General features: G+C 41.1%; 1 protein-coding gene across 1 annotated transcript; it reads left to right on the top strand.

The window, feature by feature from the left end:
• Positions 1 to 7,863: 7,863 nt before the first annotated feature.
• On the top strand, positions 7,864 to 12,622 carry GHSR (growth hormone secretagogue receptor). The gene is made up of 2 exons (XM_008512874.2): positions 7,864 to 9,609; positions 11,913 to 12,622. Exons 1-2 carry the CDS (start codon positions 8,814 to 8,816, stop codon positions 12,215 to 12,217), a joined length of 1,101 nt encoding a protein of 366 aa, XP_008511096.2. The 5' UTR covers positions 7,864 to 8,813; the 3' UTR covers positions 12,218 to 12,622.
• The last annotated feature ends 3,609 nt before the right edge of the window (positions 12,623 to 16,231 follow it).

Below are 16,231 nucleotides of genomic sequence, written 5' to 3'. Positions count from 1 at the left end.
AGGGCAGGCATAGTGGATAATATAAGGGTTCTGAAAAGTGGGAGAGGATGGGTTCTAAGCAAAGGTAGAAGAATTGACCTCAGAAAGGGAAAAGGATATCTCTAGTGAAGTGAGAGGGAGAGAAGCTAGCATAGGAGTATGTAAAAGGTAACAAGTTTGAGTTTGGGAAGCTGAGAGAATTCACGTCTTGTGGCTTCTATTTTCCAAGAGTAACAGGCTAAGATTTCTGCTGACTACGAAGAGGAAGGCAAGAAGTGTGGTGGGAAGTTTCAGAAATGTGAAATTTATTTAAAGTGGTTGCCAAGAGGAAATTGACCAGGAAAATGCAGTAAGATTTCTAAATAGTGTTGAAGGCTAACTCGAAATCAGTGATTATAAATCTAGGGGGGAACCAATCTTTCCTCTATTGGGATGTTTTCCAACAACCCTGGGCCGCTTGGATGTGAGTAAAAGAAGAGGAGATTTCTGAGTTCATTCAGGTTTGGCATTTTGCAGGTGGGTGAGAAGAAAAGATAAAGGACCAGAGAGTTGAAGATACTGATGAGAGTGTTATTGAAATAATAAAGCTTGAAATCTATAATTGAAATTGAAATCCAAAATTCAGTATTAAAAATATATATGCAAAAGTTGATGGAATAGATTAAACAAAACTGACAAAATTTTGACAACAGTTGAAGGTGAGGGATGATTGCATAAGGTTTCACTATATTGGAAGAGAAGAACTTTGAAAAAAACAGGAGCAAAGGAGCAAAGAAAATTTACAAAAAGTTCTAATTAATATTTCCAGAACTCTATGAGATGATCTTACATTGATGAAATAAGCATGGGTACCAGAAAGAAAAAAACAAAGGGTCTGTTAGGATGTCCAATATATGAACAACACAAGTCTCAAAAAGGAGAACAGAGAATGTGGATGGGGAGGTAAACAACAAAGAAATAATTTAACAAAATTTCCCGGAATGAAAGGACATAAGTGGAAAAGCCAAAAGATCATGAAGCACAATAAATGAAGACTCACACAAAGGTACATCTCTGGAAATTTTGATACACTGAAAACAAAGAAAAGATCATTGATCCAACCATCTTTTCTCAGTCCCTTACACTCCTCACATCCTCTCTTTTCTCCTTCAGCTTAAACTCAATGGTTAATAATTCTAATCAATTCCTTGGATAGAATATCCACATCTTTGCCCCTCATGCTTTCTCATCTGAGTGAAGTCATAACCTTGGTTAAATTAAATTTTCCTTCCACTCCATTTCTGCAGCTGTGCAGCTGAAAATAAAGATGGGAAAACAAACAGTCATGTTGACTGGTGTCATTTCAAATTCATGATCATTAGCTTCAAGTGGACCCTTATGGCTGCCCGGCAATCAGACGATATTGACTTTGTGCATTCACTTTCCCTCTTTCCTAGAATTATTTCTTACTTGAGTCTCTCTCCTCCATCCTCCAACACCTCCTGCCCCATCCATTCTCAGCTGTTGCCCTTGTTTTCTATGTTGCTGAGGAAACTGTAAGGACAATTCCCACATGCCCTACCCTCCACACTTACTTACCCTCCTACATCTGTGCCCGCCTATTCTGCATTCTCTCTTGTCCCTGGGGATGAACTAGCCACGCTCCCCCTAAAGCCATCCCTTTTGCTTGAGCATTAGATCCAACTCATCTTAGGAATGTTATTCCAGTCATTCTCCATTCTCCACCCTGCTTTCAAGCTTCCTCTTTAGAATGTAGTATTCCCAACAACACACAAACTACAGTTATTTCTCACATATTTAAAAAGAAACTACTTGGACCCCACACCCTCCTCTAGTTACCAGCCCATTGGTCTCCTTCCCTTTGTAATAAAACTCTTTGAAAAAGTTGTCTCTACTCACTGTCTCCAAATTATTTTCTCACATGCTCACTTAAAACCAATAGGCACCCACAACATGCCACCAAGATCATTAATTAATAATTGCTTCCATGTTGCTAAATACAATGGTCAGTTCTCATTTTACTTGCCTCAGAAATATCTGATACGGTTGATCACTCCTTCTTCCTTGGTATATACTTTCCTCATTTGTCTTCTAGAACATCACACTCTCCTAGTTGTAGTTCTACTCCATTGACCATTTATGAGTATCTCTTGCTGGTTTCTTCTCATCACTCTGACCTCTAAATGTTGGAGGGCTACAAATCTCAAGGCCCTTGGATCTCTTTGCTTTTCTAGCTACTCTTACTCCCTAGGTTATCTCAACTGCCATCCTGACTTTGAATTTACCTATCATTGACCATCCAGAATTTTTATCTCCAGCCCTGAACTCCGTACCAATATATCCAACTGCCTTCTTAATTTATTTGCTTAAACTCCAAAGTTGCTCTAATTTAGCACATCTAAAATTAAGCTCTTAATCTTCCAAACTGTTTCACTTCCTATTTTTCTCATGCCTGTTAATGACAAACCCATACTTTTCAGCTGCACAGGCCAATAGACACATATACTTCATACATGAACATAGCCCGTAGGCTCTGCTTTCCAGAAGACTAGAATTCAATTATTTCTTACCATGTCCATGCCACTACTCTGCTCCAAGTCACCAATATCTCTTGTCTCCTTACTCTCTTGCCTAGATTGTTAAAATAGCTTCCTAAATGGCCTCCCTGGCTCTGCCCTTGTCTCTTTTCAGTCTATTCTCTAAATAGCAGCCTATAATATTACTACAAAAGTCAGATCATGTCACTCTTTCTCCCCAAATTCTCCAGTGACTTTCCATCTCAATCAGAATAAAAGTGAAATCGTAACTATGACCTTCAAGATCCTTCACAATTTAGTCCCTTCATTTCTCTTAACTCAGTTCCTACCATTCTTCCACTCAATGACTCTCCTTCAGCCACATTGGCCTCCTTGCTGTCCCTCCAGCAAGCCAGGCACTGTTCTGCTGTATAAGTAAGCGTTTGACCAGAGGAGCAGAACCACTAGGAGTGATATAGAATATGAAATTTAATTTAGGGATTTGACCTTATGCAGTTGAGGTACCTGACTACAGTTTAGAAATGGTTGTTGCTTCTGGTTGTAGTTCTGAAGTCAACAAAGCAGGAAGTTGGGAAGAAAAGACAAATATAAAGTGGGGAAGAATAAGTACAATATGGTATCCTTGAGGAGGATCTGGAACTATGATGAACTGGAACCCGCTCATCTCTCTCCAGAAACTGAGCTCTCGCTCACCACCTCTACATTTCAGCTTCAATAGTGTAGGTGACCTGCAGAAGCCAGTGCGCTTTCTCCTGGAGCTAAACATACACCCGGCCCAGGAGTCAGAGAAACTGAAGGAGGACATCCAGCAGGAGTTGGAAAAGCTTAGGTCCTGGTTGTTGTCCCGTGCCAACAAAGGTGAGCCAATAGATCTGTGACAATTACATGAGCTGCAATAGCATCTCACCCCACAACAACTTTCTGAGCATAAAAATGGCTGCTGCTTCACTTCCACCCTCCTGAACTTGGGCAAATTTCTCTTGTGGCCAACCCTAGCCAAGAACCACAAATGGAAGCTATTTGAAATGAGCTTAGTGTAGTTATTTTTTGAGTGAACATCCTCTGCCAATCCTCCTCTTTTTGCTGAGGAAGATTTGCCCTGGGCTAATATCTGTGCCCATCTTTCTCTATTTTATATGTGCGATGCCTGCCACAGCATGGCTTGATAAGCAGTGCATACGTCTGCACCTGGGATCCAAACCAGCCAATCCCCGGGCACTGAAGTGGAGCATGGGAACTTAACCACTATGCCACGGGCCGGCCCCTGTAATTTTATTTCTATATTATTCTATAATGTACCTGTTGACATATAAAATGACACATGCAGCATTATTTATGACAGTAAAAGATTATTAAAACAAACAAATAAAAACAAAAAAAAATTGCTTGAATGAAACTAGGGTACATCATTATGGAAACTATGTAACTTTCTCAAGATGGCTTTATAGTAATAAAACCATTTCAAAAAAGAATATTGATATGAGAGAATTCCAGGATATAATGTTCTGTTAAAAAATAAAGATAGTGAAAAGCTTATGTAGTATATTACCTTTTATGGGGGCCACACATACACACACTTACAGAAACACACACAGGACAGGTAAACCAAAAGCTAAATTTTTTAAATGGTATTTATTGGGGAGTATGGAAAAAGAGTAACATTTTCCTGAATATTCTTTGGTTCAAAGTTTTAAATTTAGGACCATGCTTTATTTTAAAGTTTTAGCTGACAAATCATATAAACGTTTTGTATATTCAAAAATAAAACTTAAATTTTAAAATAATTCCTAAAATAGAAAGTAGCTGAAACAAATAAATCTAACCATATATCAAATCAGTCATACAACCAACATAGAAAAGCATTATTTCAAGTGATTTTAGAACTCAGTAGTTGTACGTGCTAAGTGGGATATATTCTAAGAACAAGGGAGAACTGCAAGAAAATCTCAAATTCTATTTGTGAAGTTCACTATTAGTGGCAATGCTGATGTTATTAGTTTGAAATCACTTAATGCATATTATAACATAACTATGTTTATATTGCTAGAAACCATGATGTTCAGTATAAATATAAAGTCAAATAAGTTAATAATTGTAAATTGAATTGAAGTATGTATACAAATTTATGGCATTTTAATTTTTTTTTTTAAAGATTTTATTCTTTTCCTTTTTCTCCCCAAAGCCCCCCGGTACATAGTTGTATAGTCTTCGTTGAGGGTCCTTCTAGTTGTGGCATGTGGGACGCTGCCTCAGCATGGCTTGATGAGCAGTGCCATGTCCGCACCCAGGATTCGAACCAATGAAACACTGGGCCGCCTGCAGCGGAGGGAGCGAACTTAACCACTCGACCACGGGGCCAGCCCCGGCATTTTAATTTTTTGTATGAAAATAATTTAAAACATAAAGAAAAGTTGCAGCGGAGCGCGCGAACTTAACCACTCGACCACGGGGCCAGCCCAAAAATAATTTAAAACATAAAGAAAAGTTGCAAGAATAGTACAAAGAAAATTATTTTACCCTTTTCTTAGATTCTTTTATTATTAATGCTTTCCCCCATTTGCTGTATCATTTGCCCTATTTATCTGCGCGCACACACACATGCAAGTGTAATTATTTTTCTGAAACAGGTGCGTAAATCACGGTTGAGTGTGTATTTTTAAGAATAAGAATATATTCTTTCACACAGTTATCAACTTTAGTAAACTTAATACTAATTCGATACTTTTATCTAATCTATCAGCCATATTCTAAGTCAATTAACCCAATACTGCCCTTTATTTAGAAGTTTTTTCCCTCCAGTTCAGGGTCCAATCTAAAAGGAGGATTTACAGTTAGCTGTCCTGTCTCTTTGGTCTGCCTTAGTCTGGAACGTTTTCTCAGTCTTTCTGAGAACATTGACTTTTTCTGAAGAATTTTTAAAATAGATTATTCCTCATTTTGAATTTGTCTGATGTTTCCTTGTGATTAGGTTGAGATCACATATTCCTAGCTGGAATACTACATAAGTAATATTGTGTCTTTCCCAGGGTATCACATTGATGATGATAATTTTGATCACTTGCTAAGGGTATGTTTGATTTATCTACTGTATCATCATCATCTCACGATTTTTGCAAAACATATATCCTAGCCTTGTCCACAAACAAGGGCTACTCCATTATGTCTCAGGGGCAGTAACCATGGTCACTAAACGCCATTCCCAACTACAAGGTACCAGCGATTCTTGGAGAAATGGCTGCTCTCCAGTCTAGAGTAGGGTATTCACAAGGTGAGCTATGGTATCTTATTGTGCCAGAAAACAAGGAGGTTCTCAAAATCTAAGTGAGTCATGTCAAAAGATGCTGTAGCCAGCTTGAAGGGGATCTGATTGGCCAAAGATTGGACAATTTGAGCATCAAAAAGAAAAAATAACCATAATTGATTGCTATGCATTGATTATATAAAAATCCATAAATCCATAATAACACTCTCTACACCATTCAAAGGACAAGGTATGCAGAGCTCTTTCACTCCAATGTGCTTTTATGCCCCTTGTCTGAACAGTTTAGCATGTTTTGCTTCATCTGACAGAACTCAACTTTCGAGATCCAGCTCAGACGCCACTTCCTCTGAGAGAAGCCTTCCCTAAAACCTCTATGTAGTTCACTGTTTCTCCACATCTCAACATAGTTCACGGCACATGCCTCTTTAAATGCACATATCATACTGTACTGGAATTTCTTGTTTAGCTGGGTTTTTCTTTCTAGACTGTAAGTTTATATATAAGGACCCACCTGGGTTTTATTTATTGTTTTATTCCCAGTGCCTAGCACATACTTATAGACAGTTTTATGTATTATATAACATTACATGTTGTGAACCAATGGATCAACTTCGATAGTATTTCCTTCTCTTCTTCATCATACAATGCAAATTTGTTTATATTTTAGAAAATGATCGAAAACAGTTAAATAGCTGGGTATTTTAGCCAACATGCCAAATTTTTATCAAAATATATTTTTTAAAAGATTTTTTCCATCTATCAGCCTGAGTAGACCAGAACTATGCCCCACAATCTTTTCTTGATTCTTATTCTTAGACAATAGCTTCCTACAGTATTTTTATTTATCCCAATCTGTTTTCTCCCCCGAAAGATCTTCTACATACATATATCTACTGATAATGTAGGGTAGGAAGTGTTGAAGTTAAATTATTGATTTTTTTTTCAGTAACCGGTAGCTCGACTTAGTTATAATCTTTTTTAAAATAGTAGTTTGAAATGAGTATTTTTAAAAGTCAATTTGGTCCAACATCTGTAACACACCAGGGGGAACTAGCATGTAGCATGTACCCCAGTAGGTTTCCCGGTATTAAACTTCCCTCATGAAGCCTCTTACTGTGTGTGGAATCTTGCGTGCACATATGCATACATCCAGCCTTAGGTCTTTGTGGACTTTTAAACATTAACAATTTAGGTGGTAGAGATGATGTAAACCTTCCGTCAAAGGCATGTGCAAACGCACTAAGATGCTTCGGGAAGTCCCTCTCTCAGACGCAGTGAAAGGATTCTCATTTAGGCCAGAGGTGGCCGCGGATAGATGCGGTCAGCGCAGCCGCTTAATGCCGGTCTGTGCTTGGGAGGAATCTCCCCTCTTCCTCGTGGAGCAGGACTGAGATGCTGAGACGCCAGCGGAAAAAGGTGAGGGCGGCGGGACCGCAGCTCTGGAGAGCTTGGCTGCTCGGGAGATGGGACCGGTCGCTGGCCGCGGTGCTGAACACGCGCCCGGGCTACCCCAGGTTGGCGGGCGGGAAGAGGCCCCGGGGGGTTGGTGAGTTCGAAGGAAGGCAGTCGTCAGTCTCACATCTTCGGCTGTTGGTTTCTGGCTCCGGGCTGGGGACACACAGGCCGCGTCCAGGAGAGTCACCTCGCGAGCGTAGGGGTAGCCTCTGACCCAATCCCAAGAGGCGCAGCTCCTGCCCCTCAACAGCAACCCATACAATAACAGCAAAGTAGCCCATAATTATTTGAGCTTCAACTCTGTCTCCAACACTTGACATCCACTCCCACTGGTCCTCACAACATCCTCAAAATTTAAAATAAAAAGGTTCACGACCTTGCCCAAGTGAACACAGCTACCCAATGGCTAAGCTCTCTCAATCATGCCTCAGAAAATGTTTACTGCGCACCCTCGACGTGCCAGCCTTACAGACTGCTCCTCCTCCTTTACCGGCTTCGCTCTCCTCCCACCACGGCCCTTTTCTTTTGCCCCTCCTCTTCCCCCAAGGTTTGCATCAGGCAGAAGTAATCTCCTACACAGCGTACCCCCTGCTACTGCCCAGTCGGGAGACTGTACAAAGGGCTGGGATTCAGAACAGAGTTTATTCAAACGTTTGTCCTTTCGTGCTGGGAAGTCCAAACCGGGTGGGAGATCCAAGTCTAGTCCCTGAGCCCCCAACTCGCTGTGTGACCTTGGACAAGTGGCCACACGTCTCTGAGCCTGTTTCTCCTCGATAATGTGATGATAGGTTCTAGGACTGCGTAAGGCTCTTTCCAGGTGCGTACCGGTCTCCTCTCGGGTCGGAAGACAATCACTAGGTCTCTCTTTTTTCACTCCCTACCCTGCTTTTCCAAGCCCAGTTGGGCACACTCGATTCTTCTCCTCACCGGGTCCCTTGTTGAGGAAGAACTCAGGTCCCCCCGCACCTGAAGGAGTTCTCCCCGCCACCTCCGCCGTCCCCGCCCCTAGCCCCAGGGGTGACTTGCCCTCTGGGCCACACTAGCCAGGCAGCGTCCAAGGTTAGGGAGAGAGCTCCTCGCGTTCTCACTTCGCCGGTTCTCCGCGGTCCCCACACACCGGGCCGCTTTGGGAAGTTCGAGCTGTAGCTCCAGCAAGAACGCGAAGGTGAGGCAGAGCTGGCGGGGCTGCCCCGGTGACAGGTACGTGTGTGGAGGCCGGCCAGAGGCTGAGTTGGAAGAGAGGGACTTTGGGCGAGAGGACGGGGGAAAGGGAGGGTGCCAGCAAGAGCGAGGGTCACTCTGTCTCCTCGCCACCAGTGTGTGTGTGTTTATGTGTGTGGGGGGGTGGGGGGGGGTGCCTCCCTCTCTCCTCCTCCTCCCCGTCCCAGGCTATCAATCTCACCTTCTCCCTCAGCTTCTGCCTCTCACTTCCCTCTTTCCTCTGCAAGCGTCCTCCCTGCGAGCCCGCGTCCGCTCCGCCCTCGCGCTCTCTCGCGCCTAAGAGGACCTTCTCGGGGACCAGCTCGGTGCGGCCCTTCAGCGCAGTCGCATCCGAGAGCCAGATAAGCTGAACCGGCAGCATGTGGAACGCGACGCCGAGCGAGGAGCCGGGACCCAACCTCACGCTGCCGGACCTCGGCTGGGACGCTTCCCCCGACAACGACTCGCTGGCGGAGGAGCTGCTGCCGCTCTTCCCCGCGCCTCTCCTGGCGGGTGTCACTGCCACCTGCGTGGCGCTCTTCGTGGTGGGCGTCGCGGGTAACCTGCTCACCATGCTGGTGGTGTCGCGCTTCCGCGAGATGCGTACCACCACCAACCTCTACCTGTCCAGCATGGCCTTCTCCGACCTACTCATCTTCCTCTGCATGCCCCTCGACCTCGTCCGCCTCTGGCAGTACCGGCCCTGGAACTTCGGCGACCTGCTCTGCAAACTCTTCCAGTTCGTCAGCGAGAGCTGCACCTACGCCACGGTGCTCACCATCACCGCGCTGAGCGTCGAGCGCTACTTCGCCATCTGTTTCCCGCTGCGGGCCAAAGTGGTGGTCACCAAGGGCCGGGTGAAGCTGGTCATCCTGGTCATCTGGGCCGTGGCCTTCTGCAGCGCCGGGCCCATCTTCGTGCTGGTGGGGGTGGAGCATGAGAACGGCACCGACCCTCAGGACACCAACGAGTGCCGCGCCACCGAGTTCGCCGTGCGCTCGGGACTGCTCACGGTCATGGTGTGGGTGTCCAGCGTCTTCTTCTTCCTGCCTGTCTTCTGCCTCACTGTGCTCTACAGTCTCATCAGCAGGAAGCTGTGGCGGAGGAGGCGCGGCGAGGCGGCGGTGGGCGCCTCGCTCCGGGACCAGAACCACAAGCAAACCGTGAAAATGCTGGGTGGGTCTCAGCGCGCGCTCGAGCTCTCTCTTCCGGGTTCTCTCCTCTCCCCGTGCCTGTCTCCTTCTCCCTGAGTCTCTACCTCTCTCCTGTTTCTCTAGGTCTCTGTCTCCCGGTATGTCTCTCAATTATTCCCTCCCTCCCTCCCGTTTCTGTCTTGAGCGCTCTCTTTGGTCTCTTAATTTCTCTGTTGTGTGTGCGTCTCTCTCTATTTCTTTTCTTTCTTTCTTTCTTTTTTTAAACACTTTTGCTCTGTCTTTATATCTCTCTGTTTCTCTCTCTCCCCTCCTCGGCCTCTCGTTCTCTCACTCTCTCTCTTCTCTCTCTGTCTCTCTCTGTCTCTCTCTCTCTCTCTCTCTCCCCCCTCCTCCTCCCCCTCCTCCTCCTTCTCCTCCTCCTCCGTCCTTCTCCCCTCTCCGCACTCTGTCACAGTCTTGACTCTCTTTAGGTCTTTCTCCATCTCTTTGTGTCTCTTTCTTCTGGTCTCCTTTCTCTCTTTCATGGAATGCTGTCCTGCTTTTGCATTTCCCTAAAATGAGCTTTATATCAGCTCAGAAACTTTGCTTCAAAAGTGAGATGTTTCATAAAAGTCTATTGTGGTCTTTAAGTGTTAAAGGGGAGGTTAAGCTTCATGCCTCAATTCGTGGATATCCAAGTTGCATTAAGAAAATAGGCACTGGAAAAAAAAATCAGGCATTGGATCTAGAAAGTATTCAGCGGTAAATTTAACCAGACATGATCAATGTGGATAATTCTGTCAGAGATGATTCATTTTTTTATTTAATATTGTGATTTACTTTCTGACCTGCGTTTTTTCAAATAATCACATTAATTCTGTTTACCCTGCTGCTGTTTGTACGACTTTGTAAAGAAGTCAGTGACAAATCAGTGCTGGAGTTTCCTCTTGTTTTCATGAGTACCTGTCCGTCCACGTAGCATCGGCAAGGATAAGCTAGGATAGGCAGGCTTCCTACGGGAGAAAAGGAGACTCTGTGGAAGCCGATGCATTTGTTATCCCTCCTCAAAGGGCCCTTCCGAGAACATCTGGGTGCAGTCTCACAACTGGAGAGCGCTGAATCTTTATTCAACATATTTAAATATATGTGTTTGGTACAAGTGAAGTAATACAAAATGTGCTCACATCCAAGCAAAATATTAATTCTGCTTGCTTTTTCAAAACCAGAATCTGTTTTATTATCTGCACACTAAAAGAAAGTGAACGCTTCGTACTTATTTGCATATTTAGTGCTTCATAGAAGTCATTCCAGGATGATTTCGTATTTGTAATTTTACAATTCCTGGAATCCTGTGTATTAAAGTGATAGTTTATTCAAAGAACGTCAGAAATTTTCATTTTCTAGACCAGTGATTCTCACAATATGACTAACAGATTGTAAACCTTCTGGTGGCCCCCAGGGACTCTAATATTCACAGTTGCTACTGTGCAACTTAGTTTTGAGAGAAAGTTTATTAATTTCCTCTAATTTTATTTTTCAGATGTTAATTGTCCTTATTGGTGTCTCAATACCAGTGTTAATTTTCTTTTGCTTGACAATTTGAAGAGAATCACTAAAGTGGTACAGGAATTAAAGTATTATTTTCTGTTACATTTCCTCTGATTCCTGAATTTTAAAAATTTAATCTAGAAATTCAGAGGTCTTGAAAAAAATTGCCTTACATGGGCAAAATGAAGACTGGGGTGGATGATAATTAATGTTAGTTGGTTTTATGGCCTTTGATACCTTACTTATGTCATTGTAGGTGGCAAAGAATCATCCATCTCAGTGGTTCTCAGTCTTGACTGCATGTTCAGTCCTCTGTGAAACTTTAGAAAGAAGAAAAGAAAAGAAAAAAGCAAGTGTCCTGGTCTCCTTCCTAGCGATTTTAATTTAGTGAATCTATGTTAGAACCAAGGAATCTGTGCCTGAGGAAACTCTAATACATAGCTATGGTTGAGTATAACCACTTGATCTCACCTGTATTTGGTTGTGTCTAACATGTACAAAATGGGGGACTATTGTGAATAAATTGTCTAGTTGAGTCAATATGTCAACTCAATCACAAAATCACCCAAATAGTTGTTAAATAGAAATGAATGGGAAGTTTAGTAAAAATGATTGAACTGTTGGTCTAGATGGATTCAATCTTGGTTAAAATGTAGGAATGCGGAAGAGAGGGACATCATGTTTTTCTGAAGTCAATGGTCATACCATACGTACTCAAAACAAAATAATGTCTTCAAAATAGAATGTGATTTGCTATGACATTTCTTGAACTGACACTCTCTCTCATTGTCCTTTTAGCTGTAGTGGTGTTTGCGTTCATCCTCTGCTGGCTGCCCTTCCACGTAGGGAGATATTTATTTTCCAAATCCTTTGAGCCTGGCTCCCTGGAGATTGCTCAGATCAGCCAATACTGCAACCTCGTGTCCTTTGTTCTCTTCTACCTCAGTGCTGCCATCAACCCGATTCTGTACAACATCATGTCCAAGAAGTACCGGGTGGCAGTGTTCAAACTTCTGGGATTTGCACCCTTCTCCCAGAGGAAGCTCTCCACTCTGAAGGATGAAAGTTCTCGGGCCTGGACAGAATCTAGTATTAATACGTGACCAAGCACATTGCTGAGCAAAGTCATCGCTTATTATCCTAAACCAGAAGCCATAGCACAGCAGAACTTGGGATGAAGTTGAAGGTTAATTTTGGAATTAGGGTCACATATGTCTGGAAACAATTGGAGGGAAAGAAACAGTAGAATTTGTAGTGTGTGAGCAGTTTGATTTGATTGCAAACTCATCCGTGCTCTCATACACTATTTCTGCATATTCATTGCCTATGATTTTGCATTCTGCTGGTGATGCTGGCAAGGACTTTGTGATTCGGAGAAAGGGGGAGGGGCAGAGAGGGCAGTTAGGGCACTTCTCGCTGGATAAAGACTAAATCTGATCTACTTTTTCATAATGATAAGAAAATTTTAATTAAAAGAATGACATTAAAATAAAAAATTTAAAACATGACTTTTTAAAACTAGCAATTTTCATGTAGCTCCAGATCAGTGCTGTCCAAGAGAAATACAACGCAAGGTACTTAAGTAATCAATATAAAAATTATTTGTGAGAATTTTACATTCTTTTTTTCATACAAAGTCTTTAAAATTTGATTTGTTTTTTACATTTACAGCATAACTTAATTTGGATATTAAGTTTTTATCAGTAATAGTTGATGTATTTAAATTTCATAAAATTTGCAGAATAAAAAGTAGATTCATAAACCTAGGCCGTCCAAACACACTTAAAAGTTTTCCAATAACTAAAACTACTATAAGTTTTTAAATATAAGATGAATTGAAATTAAAACTTCAGTCCTTCAAGTTGCACAGGTCACATTTCAAGGGTTCATAGCCACGTGTGGCTAGTGGCTACTGTTTTGGACAGTACCGCTCTAGAGAATATGTAAAATTATTGTCAATCTTATAAAAAATGTTTAAAAATAGTCACTCCCTGAAATGTTTTTATAGCAAAATTAGCATAGCAGAATATTAGAGTGATAAATTCTAAAACTCACACCTAAATGGCCTATTCGTGCTTGGAAGAAAGTGGATATGAGATATAGGATGAATTTTTAAATTAGATTGAATTACATGTGTTAATATTCGGGAAATGAAACTTTATAAAAATTATAGACAATCGCAAACTACCTTATTTGGCTTAACAAAAATATTTAAGCCAATCATAAGGCTTTGATTTGTGAATAAAGGAATAATTTATAACTTACTCTGAAAGGTTTATAGGAACTTAGTGAACATAGAAATGGTAAAAAATTCAGAATCCTTTAAATGCTACTGCTTATTGATATTCAAAAGTTTTTTTAATCTTATAACCGTTAATTTCAAAATGCCTATGCCATGTCCTATCTCCAGATTAGTTTTGCTATTTATATCCCATTGCTTATCTGGTAGGTACGTTTACTTGAATTTTCAGTCTCCCTCTCATAATTATGAATGATTAGACCCCCTTCAACTAAATATTCTACAGTTTTTTTATAAATCTAAAACTTTCATTTATATTGACATTGCTCCTTATATAGTCAACTCTTTTCATATTAAATATGTTATTCCAAAAATGATTTCTTCATAGTCGCATTCAACACTAAGTCATATAAGCAATTCCTACGTGAAGTTATTGGTTAAACTATAGAACTGGTGGAGCCAGTTAGGGAAATTACTGCCATGATTGACTTTTTTCCCCCATCAAAAGTAAATATTGTTATGTGGAAATAATTGATTGACTATTTATTTTAGAAAAATAAAAACATAATCATAATCATAGTGATTTCTTTAAAGAAATATTTCTAAAATCCTTCCTTATACCAAAACTGCGTATCAGCTTATCTAAATACAGACCTTTAGCAAGTAACTTATTCAGCTAATTCTTGGGAGTACATCAATATTTTTTAAAAATATACTGATTCATTGAAGCTCATCAGATACTAATGAGGTCATTCAGCATTATTGTTCTCAATAGGGCCCAGTAAATCCCAAAGAGATAATTCAGTTTCCTGAAGCCTTAGAGTTTTGTCTACAAATACACCCTACCTGAGAGAAAACAAGCAAAACAGGCTTGACTTCCATCACAGATGATTGCCACACATTGATTGTTGTGGAGAAAAAACTAACTTTTAGTTAGATGCTTACCCATTCAATGGTCCCTCCTTTCTTGTGGGTTCATGTCTGTAGTCTCGGCCTAGCTCACTAACAGGGACTTCTTTCCATAGCAAGGACCACCATTGACCACTGCTGTTGATTTGGGAACTGAGAGGATGTTTAGAGAAAAGGATCTTCAATTTGCCCTCTAATGCCATGCCCTTTTATTGTCTGTATCTTCTTCATATAATCACACTCTGTAAATTGTTTAAGACTCAGGGAAAAGAACTTACACTGAGGAAAACTGTTTCTAAAAGTCCATCATTTCATTAGCATTTAATATGTGCCTGATGTGTCTAAGCTCTATAGATGAATAAGTCACGGATTATATCCTTAATGAGCTCATGATCACTCGTGTGTTATGTTGCAGTAGGTAGCTAACAAATATCTTTAAGTTATAAAGTAAACATCTCCAGTTGATACTGGATCAAACTGTTCTCCAGCATTTCAAGGGGGCTTGTTCATTTCCCTATATTGTTGTGTGTTTGGCTCAAAATACATTCAAATTGACCGGTCCCTACACAAACCAGGCAAATTTATAGATGCAGTTAATGTGTCTGCTAGTGGTCATTACGCTCACAGCATTCTTCATTACTGTAAGGAAAGTAAAGGAATTGATTTTATTTTTAATCTGTTTCCATTTTCCTGGTTATCCAGCAATGAGGTTTCTGTCACCACACCTTACACTGTGTCACAAAGTCAAGGGTTGGGTCATTTTCATTATAAGAAGTGAGAAGAACTCTTGAATAATTGCTTTAAAGAAAACACTCATTGTCATGAATTATTTAAAATTGTAAGTTTTGTGGCAATGAGATTTAGAAACGCTTCCAGTGTCAGGCCCAACCTTGGAAACCATTTCTTTATAGTCAAATTTTTTTTGCAATGAAGGTGATTGTGATGGGGTTTGACTTGAAATTCCAGCTTTTTCACTCTCATGCTTTTATTAAGAACCTGAAATGATTCCAAACAATTTACAATTATTAGTTCAACATTGATAACTTTAGCTATAATTTTGTTGCTGTTTTTTATTTATCCACATACCTGAATTTAACATTTAAAAAAAAACCAAACTCTGAGACTTTTTGTAAGACTGGTGCCTGAAAATGCTCTCTTGTCTTTTAAAACATCATGTGTACATCTTTAAAACGTGACATACATATTTACATTGGTCAAAACTTCTTGTCACAGTGTCTAAGTGAATAGAATTGAGTTTTCTGCTTTCAGAAACACTGTATCTAGTGTAAATAATGTCATTAAGAGATAAAGATGACGTCACTCGTAGTTCATTGTCTAACGATCCTCCAGTGATTTCTTTGCAATTTAAATTGCAGCACTAGCCAGGATACATACAGATGTTACTTACTAGGCGATTAGTGACCAATGCTAATTCAGTCAACTGGTAGCACAAATGTGTTTTACCCAGAGAATGAACTGCAAGTCAAAGTGTGCTGGTGGCAAAGGCTAGCTGTTTTAAGTTCACGTCACTTATTAATTCACATTAAATGAATTCAGTCATGTTGACTCCTGGCAATGATCTCAGTTTGAAGCAGGGGAGAGGGAAGGTCTGGCTGAGGCTTGTTTTGTGTTTTTCCTTGTGAATGCAAACTCTTGCAGAGTGTGGGAAGTTGGCCATTTTGGTTGAGAGAATTATCATCATCCTTAAAAAAACAAAGCTGCCATGCGCGTGCTCCTCCTAATTGCCTGGATATTTGTTAGTATTCCAATTCATATTTTATGCTGAGGCACAGTGTACCCTTTGCTCAAGGGACTACGGACTACCCTCAAAACTGGTAAACCAAGAAAGCCCTCAAAAAGCACCCCTCATGTAAATGTTCAAAAACATCCGCCAAAATGTTTGCAAATGTTCTTTCCAGAAGAGCTCCTCTCTCTACTCTCACCGCCACACACCCACCCAGCCCCCCTC

This window comes from Equus przewalskii, chromosome 18 (genome assembly GCF_037783145.1).
Source record: "Equus przewalskii isolate Varuska chromosome 18, EquPr2, whole genome shotgun sequence".
Classification (NCBI taxonomy): Eukaryota; Metazoa; Chordata; class Mammalia; order Perissodactyla; family Equidae; genus Equus; species Equus przewalskii.
Note: the sequence above shows the minus strand (reverse complement) of the source record. Positions and strands in the feature narration are given on the sequence as shown.

Coding starts and splice junctions, on each gene's coding strand:
- GHSR (XM_008512874.2), top strand. CDS start 8,814: ATGTGGAACGCGACGCCGAGCGAGGAGCCGGGACCCAACCTCACGCTG. Junction 9,610..11,912: donor GCAAACCGTGAAAATGCTGG/GTGGGTCTCAGC, acceptor TTGTCCTTTTAG/CTGTAGTGGTGTTTGCGTTC.